Below are 13,099 nucleotides of genomic sequence, written 5' to 3' on the forward strand. Positions count from 1 at the left end.
AATATTTCCTATTATAGGTTGCTATTCGTATATATATTTTTTTTAATGATTTGTCAGACTTATCGTAATCCCTTCATATGGTTTGTTTTTTTTTTTCTTTCATCTTCTTTTTCCAGGATGGAACGTATTTACAAAAATTAATAGCCCCGCTTAACGAATCTGGGCAAAAAAGGACGGTTCAGGATCTTCTAACCGAATTTTCAACACCTGTTCGACACGCCGGTAAGTACACTGCACTTATATAGAAATAGAAATATACAAAATAATAACAAATAAATATATAAGTATAAATTCCACACCACACACAATTAAGGTGATTCCAAATTTCCCAAATCCTTGTTTTGTTTCGAAAAGTGTCCATATATCTAAAAGATACAATTGTGTTGAAATATAAAAAGTGAGTAAGACCAAGACCATAAGTTCATATAAGATAGATAGGTATATCTCTCTTGATCTTGACTATAGCTCTTGTTCAAAGAAGAACAAGAAAAAAAAAATGCCAGGCGGTCTAGAACGATTTTTCTTCCATTGATATGGTCACATACAACAATACAATATTATTCAATGGCCATAACGCTTTCCTATATGTACAGTACAGTGCACACCACACAGGTATTCCTCGTCCTCGTCCTCGTCATCGTCATCGTCCTCGTACAGTTGAAGTTGACGGTTGGTAGTGGTACATTCATCAACGCCACTCATTGTCAAAAGGCATAGAGTTTATAAATGGCTTTTTTTTTGTGTTGCTGCTGCTGCTCCTTGGAACTCTCGGTGCATTGTTTGACCTGCGGCGCCCTTTAATTCAAAAGAAAATCTCGAATACGCATTTTCCAATGGAAAAACGAAACAGGTAGGACAACAAGGAAGGTTTCCGTGTTTTGTTTGTAGGGAGATATTGAGACTGATACTGAGACTATGTATATCTATGAATATATGACTTGGTGTCCTTAACTCGACAATGGTCATGCGAATAATATGGTATTTGCATTGGGATATTGTATTCCTGTGAAAAGAGATACAGATTCAGATACAGAAACAGTTTGCCGAGTTGAGTTGGGATCAGGCTCGGGCTCGGGCTCGGGTTTCCCCCAGATGTTTTTGTAGAAAGGTGTGAAACTGGCTATTTACGGATAAATTCAAATTTGACGGGGTTTTCCAACTGAAAGGTGAGATGATGATAATAAAAAGAAATAAAAGAAGGACCAACAACAAAGTGATGCTTTATGTACATATATATGTACCTATGTACGAGTATAGCACTTGTATATTATATTATTCGAAAAGAATTCTTTTCTTTTTCGTTTTTTGAAATATTGAAACACATTGCTTATCAGTGCTTATGATGGTTATAAAATTTTATCATGCACAAAATGTATCTATTTTTTTGTCTTTGTTCAATCATGGAGGTGTGACTTTAATACAACTTGTTGATTCAACGATTAAGAAAAGGAATAGAGATTATGTGTTTCTCATGCATGAAAGAAAATTGTTTTTTTTTTTCTAATAACTTATTTCGAATGCCCATTTTTACATATCAAATCAAATGGGGTGGCGCAACAGTCCGTTGTGAACCAGGGCCTAGTGACTTACAACTCTCAACCATTCCTGTGTGCGAGTACTGTTGTCAGGAATGGAAGGGACCTACAATTTTAGGCCGAATCCGAACGGCTAGTTTGAGAAAGCACTTTTTCATGACAAGAATTACTCTTGAAGGATTTGTCAATTCCTCGCAAGAGGCAGTACCCGCGAAAATTATTTTTTTTTTTTTAAATTAAGGTGGCACAGTCAGGGATTGAACCCAAGACCCCTTGCATGACAGTCCAACGCACTAACCATCATGCCACGGGTACTACACCATTTTTACATATATTTGTTTGAATTTCTAGAAACTATTTAAAAATAATTTATTTGGTTTGCCATTTAGTCATTCTGGTACTTAAACAAATCGCAGCAATGAAAGAAAACGGAATACGCTTTGAAGGTACACAAGTACCCTATAAAAAGGTCTCTGGATCTATAGAAGTATCTTTAGTATAAAACTTAAACATTTTGATAGTTCAAGTTCCTACAAAGAAAAATTTAAGTTAGATATAGACAATCAACGAGTACCGTTTATTTTTCTCTTAATTTCACGAACTTTGACTAATAAAGCCATGATCTGGACCATTATATCTTGATTATCGCTGTTTATTTTTGCTTAAATATTAACCTATAATAAACAAAAAAAGAGGCTAGGATGCGACCCACACTGATAACTTCCCACCCCGTCTGTCGATTTGCTTTGCTTAAAGTTTGTCTATATCTACTCGTATCAATTTTTACCAAATTTGCGTACTTTTTTATGTAGATTTTATTTTTTATGAAAAAACCGACTGTTGGATTTTTATATAACAATTAATTAAAATCGAAAACAATATTTTCTGTGAAATAAAATAAGTTTGAAGCCAATATTTTTGAAAAGCTATTTGAGTCGAAAGTAAATTTTTACCAAGTTTTAGTATTGTTTTTTTTAGAGTTTTATTTTTTGTAAAAAAACGATTTTCTTCAAAATTTTATCAAACGTTGAAAACAATATTTCTTATAAGATAAATTAATTTGAACCCAATATTTCAATTTTTGAAAAGATATTTGAGTCGAAAATCAATTTTTACCAACTTTTGTTAATTTCTTTTCGGTTTTTAATTCTTTGTAAAAAAACTGTCTATTCGATTTTTCTCAAAATTTGTCCTTATGTTGAAAACAATATTTCTTAGAAGTAAAAATTAGTTAAAAGCTATTATCTTAAATTTTTGAAAAGATATTTGAGTCGAAAATCATTTTTTACCAATTTTTGTTAATTTTTTTCGGTTTTTAATTTTTTGTAAAAAAACTGTCAATTCGATTTTTTTCCAAAATTTACTTAATGTTGACAACAATATTTTTTGAAAGATAAAAGTAAATTAAAGCCAATATATCAAAGTTTTGAAAAGATATTTTATTTAAAAATCAATTTTTACCAACTTTTATTAATTTTTTTTTAAAGTTTTTATTTTTTTTTAAACTTTCAATTCGATTTTTCTCAACATTTTTCAGAATGTTGAAAATATTTCTTATAAGATAAAATAAGTTTGAAGCCTAAATTTCAAGTTTTTGAAAGGATATTTGAATCGATATTCAATTTTTACCAACTTTGAGTAATGTTTTTTTTTAGATTTTTATTAAAAAAAACTGTATTCGATTTTTCTCAAAATTTTATGAAATGTCAAAAACATTATTCTACGTTGCACAAAATTGTTTTGGAGATGAAATCATATTTTAGTCGTAAAATTTTGGAGGTGACAAATTTTTTTTTCAGTTTTTTTTGATTTATAAAAAAAACGTTAAATGGATTTTTTTTTCAAAAAATATACTTCTTGGATATCACGTTACAATATATTTTATAAAATTTAATTCAAGTCTCTAGCGTTTTTGGTTCGTAAGATATTTAGGGTTAACCAAAATGTTCACCTTTTTTTCAAACTGCTATGGTAAAAAAACACGCACGCAATTTTCTTGAGAGACCGTTCTGCATCTTTCTGCCTAATTATCTGTATAACACAATTTATTTAAAATCGATATCTCTTCTGGTTCTTGAGCTATGAACGACGAAAAAAACGTTGCGAACGTACGGACTTACGAACGTACGTACACACGCACGCACACACATCTTTCTAAAAATCTTTTATTTCGATTCTAGGGATCTTGAAACTTCAAGAAATGTCAAAATTTTCAATTTGACAAATCGGACCCATTACAATATCTTCCTATTGGAAGTTAAAAAAAGATTCTACACAACAGTCCTTGAGAATGGTCTTATGTGTTACAGCTCTCAACCATTCCTGTGTGCTAGTAATGTTGTCAGAAATAAAGGGGACCTACAGTTTTAATATAAATCTGAACGGCTAATTTGATAGATCTCTTTTCATGGCATGGAAAGTTTGATGACATAGACAGGAATTGAACCCAAGGCCTTTGGCATTCTAACTATCTGGTCACATGTTCTACTAGATATTTAACTAAAAATAAAAAAATTTACCTTTTTCGTGATCAGCGATATCTTAGCCAATAGTTCCGTTCGGAAAGTTAGAATAGATTTTCATACAAATTTCTGCTATGATTTTGAAAAAAAAAAACAACTTTGAACTATGAACATCTAAAATCGTCATGAAATATTGTAAGGAGTGCCATTTTACATTAACTCATTTAGGTGTCATTTTTCAACTTTAAACATTTTAAATGGATATTAACTTTATTTGCTTCAAGCTCTTAATGTGTAAAGAGTTGGCAAGATAGTTTAGCTTGACTTTTCTTTAAGGCATTATTACACCAAACTGCAAAATTAATTTATTAAAAAAATGAAATGTATCCAATTAGATTTTTTTAAATTTAAAGTTCAATCTTTCTGAATCACTGTTCATTGATCGTCTGTCTGATTGTGGTCGTTTTCAACAAAATGGAGTAGCAAACTTTATTGGGAGATCCCGATCTCATATTCTCATCTGATTGCGATAACTGTGTTGTCTCTGCGAGCACTCACCTTCCCTAACCCTTGGATCGCAATCATCCTCCCCTTAATCTATCCTTCCCCATTGAATTTGAAAACAACTTATTTGAAATGGAGAATTACTGTTATGATTTTCGTAGGGCTGATTTCTCCAAACTTAACAATCTTCTTAGCTTCATAAACAAGGCAATAAAACAGAAATTAACAATTATAGACCTATTGCTAAACTTTCATGCATTGCAAAACTTTTTGAAAGCTTAGTTTATGATTTCGTTTATTTCCATTGCAATCCATTATTCTCCCCCGCTCAACATGGTTTTCTTAAAGGTAGATCCACTACGACTAACTTACTTACTTACTTACTTACTTACTTAAGGTGGTGCTATACAGTCCTATGTGAACTAGGGCCTCACCCAACAAACTTCTCCATCTAGCTCGGTCCCTAGCTAGATGTCTCCAGTTTCGCGCTCCAAGTTGGGTGCTTGTGCGCGCCACCTGATCCGCGGTCTTCGTCTACTGCGCTGTCCTGTGGGTGTGGATTCGAAGACTTTCCGGGCCGGAGCATTGGTTTCAATGCGCTCTACGTGACCCAGCCATCTTAGTCGTTGGACTTTTACCCTTAGATTAGAGGGTCTCCTTTTTTCAGGATCGGGCAAACAATGCTGAGGTTTCATTCATCGGGCATGCTTTCTTCCGAACATATCTTACAGATAAGTTCGTGCATGCTCCTAATCCTAACCAACTTATCTCCAGCTGCTTTAAAGAGCTCGGCATTCAAGCCAACTGCCCCAGCGGCTTTATTAGACTTCAACTTAGATATGGCAATCTTTACTTCGTCTAAGTCGGGAGGACGGGATTGTTGGCTTTCGTCGTCTATATTGAATGGATCATGCTGCCTGACAGCGGAGTTCAGTTCGTCGTCGTCGTTATACAGTCTGCAGAAGTGGTCCTTCCATATCCTCAGCATTGACTGCGGTTCCATTATGATGTTTCCACTTTCGTCTTTACAGCCTTCGGTTCTAGGTTTATGTACCTGTGAATTTCGTTTCACCTGTTCATAAAACTTTCGAACTTCATTTTTGCTTTTAAACCTCTCAAGATCTTGGACCGCACGCTTCTCATGCCCTTTCTTTTTTCTTCTGAGAAGTCGGCGTTCCTCTCGCCTCTTCTGCTCATAGAGCTCATGAGCAGCTCTCATTCCTCATCAAACCAGGGGTTCCTTGTTGGTGGCTGTTTGAAACCCAGCACATCAGAGGCGGCTTCTCTGATTGCATCTTGGCAATGTTGCCACTGGTCTTCGATACATTGTGTTGGCGGCAGAGAACTTCGAGAGAGGTTACTTGTAACTCGGTCGGAAATGGATTTGGCGATCTTTGGCGATTGTAGCCGTTCGACGTTGTACCTTCTCCCAGCACCTCCCTGGAAATCCGAAGTGCTACCTTGGCTACAACGAGGTAGTGGCCCGAGTCGATATTAACTCCTCGGAAAGTTCGGACATCCATGATGCTGGAAGCGTGTCTGTCGTCGATCGCAATATGGTCAGTGTAGTTGACGGTAGATTGATCTGGAGAAATCCAAGTTCCTTTGTGGATGGCTACCATGACGTTTCGCCCCGCAGTGAAATCTATGAGCCTGAATCCGTTGTCGGAAGTGTTGTCGTGCGGTGTGCAGTTTGCGTGATTCAAAATAACATTTATTTCGTGAATGAATAAAAAAACGCTTGGAATTTGCAAAAACGCATTCAAACGTACCAAGACGGTTTTGAGAATCGGTTATTTTTCGTGACATATAACATTTTTGGGAGTGATGGGAGGCAATATTATGTAAGGCTAAAATCGCAATATGGTCAATGTGGTTGATGGTAGATTGATCTTCTGTGGGGCGTGCGTGCATATCAGGCTAATGTTTCCGAATTTAGCCTTGATGCGTATGGTCATGAGGTGCTCATTGATGCACCTACAGCTCAAGACTTGCTTAAGTTGGTTGGTTTTCGTAGTAGGAGTCACCATAGTAAATATCGCAGTTTTTTATCCTCTTTTTTCCCGGCCCATCCCATCGTATTTCCTGAATGGCGGTGATGTCTGCTTTATAGCGGTCTAGAGCCTCCGCTAATTCTTCGGCCACACGTGGTCTGTTAAGGGACCTAACATTCCACGTGCATATCCGAAGTTCGTTGTCCTTAATTCGTTTGCGTTGGTTTTCAACAGTAAAGTCGTCCTTATCCGAGGCTTGTTGGTGCTTCGCAACTATGAAGCTTTTACGTGGCCAGGAAGTCACCCCGACGGCACAACCTCCAACCCGGTGGGCCAGATCTTTAGTATAACTCCAAGGATGGGGAGCCGGATAAAACCGCTTCTTACAGGCCTGGGCTCCGAATAAGCCGAAGAAGCCCTATAAGGTGTTCTCTAAGTAGTTCAACCTTACTGGAACTGTAGAGGTAGACGCCACCGTTGATTCCGTCTCGGGAATGGGAATTCCTCCGCTGCCGTCTGGATAAGGAAAGGTGCCTAACTGAAAACACCTCTCCCCCCTCTCTCGTTTGCTGCCCCCAACAACTTTCCACTGGGGTTCGAATCCAATCTTCAGTTGAGATACTAGGCATCCGATGTTCACCGCGGGGAGGTGAGAGTAGGAGTTGATAGACAGAGGCGGGTTTTGAGAAAAACCTGTGGACGCTTGTGTCCTCTTGAATGCACATGTCTACCATTTGAACATGATTTGAATGAAAAATATTGCCTTCAAGGTAATTTTATCTCACAGAAAATATTGTTTTCAACATTCAGTAAGTTTTTTTTATAAAAGTCTAACAGTCCGTTTTTCATAAAAAAATCAAATCTACAAAAAATAGTGCGCAAAATTGCTAAAAATTGATAATCGGTTCTCGATACCTCGTGAACAAAAAAGATTTTGAATTCAAATCAAATTCATTTATCCAATTTGTTTGTATAAGAAATTAAAACTTTTAACAAATTCTAATAAAATTGGTTTTAGTTTTCGACTAAAAATCTCGTAAATTTAAAAATCAACTTTTTTCATTAAATGTAAAATATTGTTGGTAATTTTAAAATTTTTAGGGATAATTCAAGTGATAACCTTTTTAACAAAACACGAAAACCTACAAACTTTAGTGTGGACTGTGGGTCGCCTCTTTTTTTTTAACTTGGTGCTTTTACTGAAAAATATGTGTTTTCTCTAAATTTTTAAGGGCAGTCTAGAAGTGTATTTTGTATAACAACTTTACTTCCTAAACTATCAGCACTCTGCGAACAAAACATAGTTCTACGTCAAGTGGTAAAATGTAGCCGCCAAGTGCAAAATGAAGATAAAACAGCTATCAATATGTGTCTACGTGATTTTCTAAAACATTCCCATATAATTTTTCTCCGATCCACTTGAAATCATTTCAAGGACGTTCGTCGTGTATTCGTATATCGAATAACACAGACAGGGCAATAATAATTTTCAGATGCGTTCCTCTCTCTCTGCTCCTCTCCATCCATCATAATTAACTATTTGTGTTAAATATAATTCATATAATTTATTTCGAGATATACATATGCACTTCCTATGTTTAAAAAAAAAATCTAAAATAATTAGCGCACTTGCATTGTATAGAGCTCAACTATACTACACTTAGAACAGTTCTTCAAGCTCTTATTGGAAAAACCTATTTTCAAAAACCTGTCGTCTAACCAATCAGAGTTTTAATTGCTGCGATAACGTGCCACAGCTGCGAATAGCAAATAGCATTCAAAAATTAAATAACAAAAACCTGTGGAATAATATATTTTTTTTAAAGTATAGAGGTGTTATGTTGTGTGCACAAAACTTCCTTTTTCACACTTTCATCCCTCACCGTGATCAACTGAATCACACCTTTCTGGCGCGGCGCGACGGCCTCGCGGTACAGGCACTATATTCCCCAATCTCAAATCGCTTGTTTTGTGTTTTATTTTTATTTATTTATTTAACTTTTTTTTATTTTGTTAACTTCACACCTTTTTGCTTTCCCTTGACACTGGTACTGGGATACTGGTCGGTCTTATAATCTTCTATACATATCTGTGAGTAAATATATTTGCTTTTTCTACAGAAGTCGCTAGAGTTTTGATGTTTTCTTGATGAACACAAGCGATTTCGGCCGAAACAGAAACAGAGTCCATCTCTCTGAAGTTGCCGATCAAATTCCTGCAACATTTTTTTTTTCATCATCTTCTTTCTTACAACAAAATGTTTAATTCATTTTTAGAATCAGTAAATATTATGTTTTTATATTATGTACATAAGCACATACAAGTTCAAGACAAGGATAAGCAATGCGGATAAAATCCAGATTTTAGATACGGAGATAATTCTTATTTTCAAAGCTATAAGGCATTGGTTTGGTTTTGGGTTGCCATTTTTGTATTTTTCAGGAAAACACTACGAACAAGTCACCTACAGTAAAATATACTCTTAGTAAATTGATAGGCTTGGAAGTTTAGCTTTAATGTCTTTTAAAAACAAGCAATAACCTAAAAAAAGCCTATAAAACTATTTTATTTTATTTCCTATATTAAGCGCACCCTTCCTTAAGGAGAATTTGTTCACCTTATTATACCAAAGAAAAGCATTCCAAATTCGTGTTGTACGGCTAAAGAAAGAATCTCTGTTACATGAAAGTATGTCTGAAATTAGGTTCAAAGGTATAATGATGAACTTCAGTAGAGGAGTCATTAAGGAATAATCCGTTAAAATAACGGTGAAAAAAGGTGAGGCAAGAGACTTTACGAGTATCATAATCAAATGACTTAAATTAACGGTATGTAGGTAGTTAGAAATGGCGATCTCAAGCCAACCTAACCTGAGATCCAATTAGCGCTGTAGTGCGCCGTTTTGATACCAGAAACTCGTTTGACCTGTGATAGAAAAGGATAGATTTATAGAGAAGCTTAATAGCGATTATGTTAGAGCCATTTTGTCGCATTGAGAAAAAAGATTAGGTCTCTAATCTTTGTCTCAGATAGCTCATCAAGTTCGAGAAAGAATGCTTTTCCAAAGTATTTCATTCTAGTGCAGGACATTTGCAGAGGAAATGGATTATGGTTTCACTTTTTCTTTGGTCACTACAGCTACGGCAAAAGGTGTTGTAAGAGATACCCAACTTCTCTGCATGAACTCTTATAGGCCAATGTCCGGTACAAACCTCAACAATCCTGGCTATGTCTTGCCTTGGCCTGCATAGAAGATCGTTTGTACGGGTTTTGTTATAGGTGGGCCATATCTTCCTATATATAATGCAGTTGGGTTAATTGCTCCACCTTCCGTTTGATTCAGTTTGGTAGATAGAAAAGATTTTACCCTTCAGAGCACCAAGAGGAATGTTAACCATTTCCACAAGTGAGCTATGAAGGGCCGATCCTTGCCTGGCTAGCTCATCAGCCCGTTCATTTCCCACGATACCACTATGGCCCGGAACCCAGATCGGGGTGACACCGATGTTAATATTCAGGCTCGCAAGCTCATCGCGACATTGCTGGACCAATTTAGATGAGGATGTAGCCGAGTTAGTGGCTTTGACAGCTGCCTGACTGTCTGTGAAGATAGCCGCATTTCGGTTTTGGTTCGGGCTTTGCTTAAGTATCTTACATGCCTCCCTTATTGCCAGCAGTTCAGCCTGAAAAACGCTAGCAAAGTCAGGAAGCCTAAAGGATTTGGCTAGATTTAGGGACTCAGAAAATATCCCAGAACCAACTCCGCACTCCATCTTTAAGCCGTCAGTAAAGATACTTGTGTCGAAACCTATCGACACGATATCATCCTCCCAATCTTCTCTGGATGGGAAAATAACCTTAAAACCAAGGCTCAAAGTAGGAGTGCAGTAGTCAGTGTCTACCGAGATAATATCTGAGGGAATCAATTTCGTTGTGTTGCTGTGACCATAAGGTTTTGACAACCAGCTGTTCGATTCCTTCAGCCTAATAGCGCTGAAGGAAACTATGTATTTAATAAAAAGGTCGATTAGTAGAAGATCCAAAATAAGGTTTAAGGCGTCCGTTGGGCAAGTACGCATGGCCCCTGTGGTGCCCACGTAAGCTGTTCTCTGAACTTTCTTTAGTTTATCAATATTATAGGCTTTGCTAAGAGCAGGCTACCACACAATCGAACCATATGTTAAGATTGGACGTACTACGGCTGTGTACGTCCATAAAATCATCTTCGACTGAAGTCCTCACTTTTTGACGAAAGTTTTGCTGCAGGCGTAGAAGGCAACACAGGCCTTCTTAACCCGTACTTCAATATTTAGTTTCCAGTTTAGTTTAGGGTCGAGTATAACTCCCAAATATTTTGCACTGGAAGACAATGATAGGATTTGACCGTTGAGTCGAGGTAGCGTGAAGGGCGGTACTTTAATTTTGGTGGTAAAAATCAACAATTCAGTTTTACTTTGGTTAACTCCTAGTCCACAACTCGTGGCCCAGCTGCTAACTTTCTTCAAAGCTGACTCCGTGATTTCACTAATCACAGAGGTGTACTTTCCTAACACCAATAGCACCAATCATCCGAGAATTGTATCCATGACCAGAAGCCATAGAAAAGGCGAAAGGACACCTCCCTGGAGTGTTCCCCTACTCACGTGGCTCGAATCTTCCTACAACTGAACATGGAACTGAATGAACTGAATGAAGTCTTCTACACCGAACTTCACGAGCGATTCTTCTATGGATTCTGTAAGAACGTTGTTAAAAGCACCTTCTATGTCTAGGAAGGTGGCAAGAGTAAATTCTTTATAATGGATTGTTTGTTCTACAGTACGTACTACCTCATGGAGGTTTGCCCTTAAGATAAGCATACTGAGAGCTTTCGAGAGGTCGTCCAACTAGGATTTCTCTAATATGGTAATTAAGAATGCGCTCCAAGGTTTTAAGCACAAAAGATGTTAAGCTTATTTTTCTGAAATCCTTCGCGGATTCGTGACCTTGCCTACCCACAAATTGGATAAATGAAATGAATTCAAAGTCAATACCTTCTACTGTTCACGAGATACCGAGAACCAAACATCAATTTTTACCAAATTTGCGTACTATTTTTATTAAGGTTTTATTTTTTGTATGAAAATACTGAGTGTTGGATTATTTTAAAAAAATTTACAATATTTTCTGTGAGATAAAATTAGTTTAAAGCCAATGTTTCTAATTTTTAAAAAGATATTCGAGTCGAAAGTAAATTTTGACCAAGGAAATTCAATTTGCATTGAATATTATACATTTTTAAGGCTTTCATTTGGAAAAACATAGGAAACATTTTGAATTTACGCTCGAAAAAAATGGGTTTGCCACATAGCCACATAAATAGAAATTGCATAATGTATGTAAAATATCAAAGCAAGTCCTCAAAGTTTGATACTGCTTTATAATAAAACGAAATAGTACATTTAGTCTTCTGATTTCAGCTGATTTTAACTTGATAACTTAAAGACTTTAAACTAATTATTTTTTTAAGTCACATATGGGTTGACATTATCTAATTATGACACTTAAATCTGCACAATAAGACATAAGGGCCATGGACATTGTGTGGAGAAATAACATCCAATCTCCAATGTTCAATATTTTAAACCTATGTATAGTGGAGAGCAAATTTTGGGAGTAGAGTCATAACCAAAATTCCTTGAAGTGAAGTAGTACATGTACGCACCATTATATAAAATTCAACCCTCTGTCAGGTTATTATTTAGCCGTGGTCGAAAGTGAGCGTTTGAAAATGGTCTTTTTTTCCGATTTTGTTGAAAACAATCTCCTAATTACAAAATTGTGTGACCCAAATGTTTTGGTTGCAAATTTCTGCTTGCCACTAAAACCACCTCCTCATCAGGACCAATCCTGAAAGATTGACTTCGGATTTTTCTTTCTTAACTTTGTACAATCACTTTGGAGGAAGTTTAAACTTTTAATACTTTCAAATGTTTTTTTAGGCCAAAAGCTCATGAGGCTTGTTTTTTTTTAATCTCCGAACAAGACGGACTCCATTTCAGAATTAGTATGACTTTGCAGTCTCTGGTTGTGCGAAACAGCGTATTTTTTAACAACTTCTGTAACCATTTCTATTTGTAGATCGGTATTTCTTATGTACCAAGGTGCATTAACTATTCCACGAAGGACTTTGTTTTGGAATTTTTTGGATGATTTCGGTATTTGTTTTCTTTGTACAGCCCCATAATTGGATTCCATAGGTCCAAACAGGCTTTAGTACTTGATTATACAGCATTATTTTGTTTTGGATTGATAAATCAGAGTTGTTACCAATTAACCAGTACATTTTTCTATACTTCAAGTTTAGTTCTTCTCTTTTCTTTTTGATGTGCTCTTTCCACTTTAGCTTTGCATCCAAAGTCTTTCGAAGGTATTTGACCGTATTGGCGTAACGTACAGCTTGATTATTAATAAATATTGCAATATTGTTCATCTTTTTATTTGTAAAGTTTATATGTGAAGATTTTGCTTCATTGAGTTTCATACGCCATTTTTCGGTCCAAGCTCTCACTGTGTAGACGGCATTTGGTAGTTGTACTGGTGCCTTAGAGACACATTTGTCTGG

General features: G+C 36.1%; 1 protein-coding gene across 1 annotated transcript in view; it reads left to right on the forward strand.

Annotated features, from left to right (window-relative positions):
• The window catches only part of LOC129946976 (autophagy protein 5), a 91,676-nt gene that overhangs the window by 20,970 nt on the left and 57,607 nt on the right, over nt 1-13,099 (forward strand). The window contains exon 6 of the mRNA XM_056057362.1: nt 117-222. Coding sequence (XP_055913337.1) covers nt 117-222 — 106 coding nt within the window. The remainder of the gene's footprint in view (nt 1-116; nt 223-13,099) is intronic.

Source organism: Eupeodes corollae, chromosome 2 (genome assembly GCF_945859685.1).
Source record: "Eupeodes corollae chromosome 2, idEupCoro1.1, whole genome shotgun sequence".
NCBI lineage: Eukaryota > Metazoa > Arthropoda > Insecta > Diptera > Syrphidae > Eupeodes > Eupeodes corollae.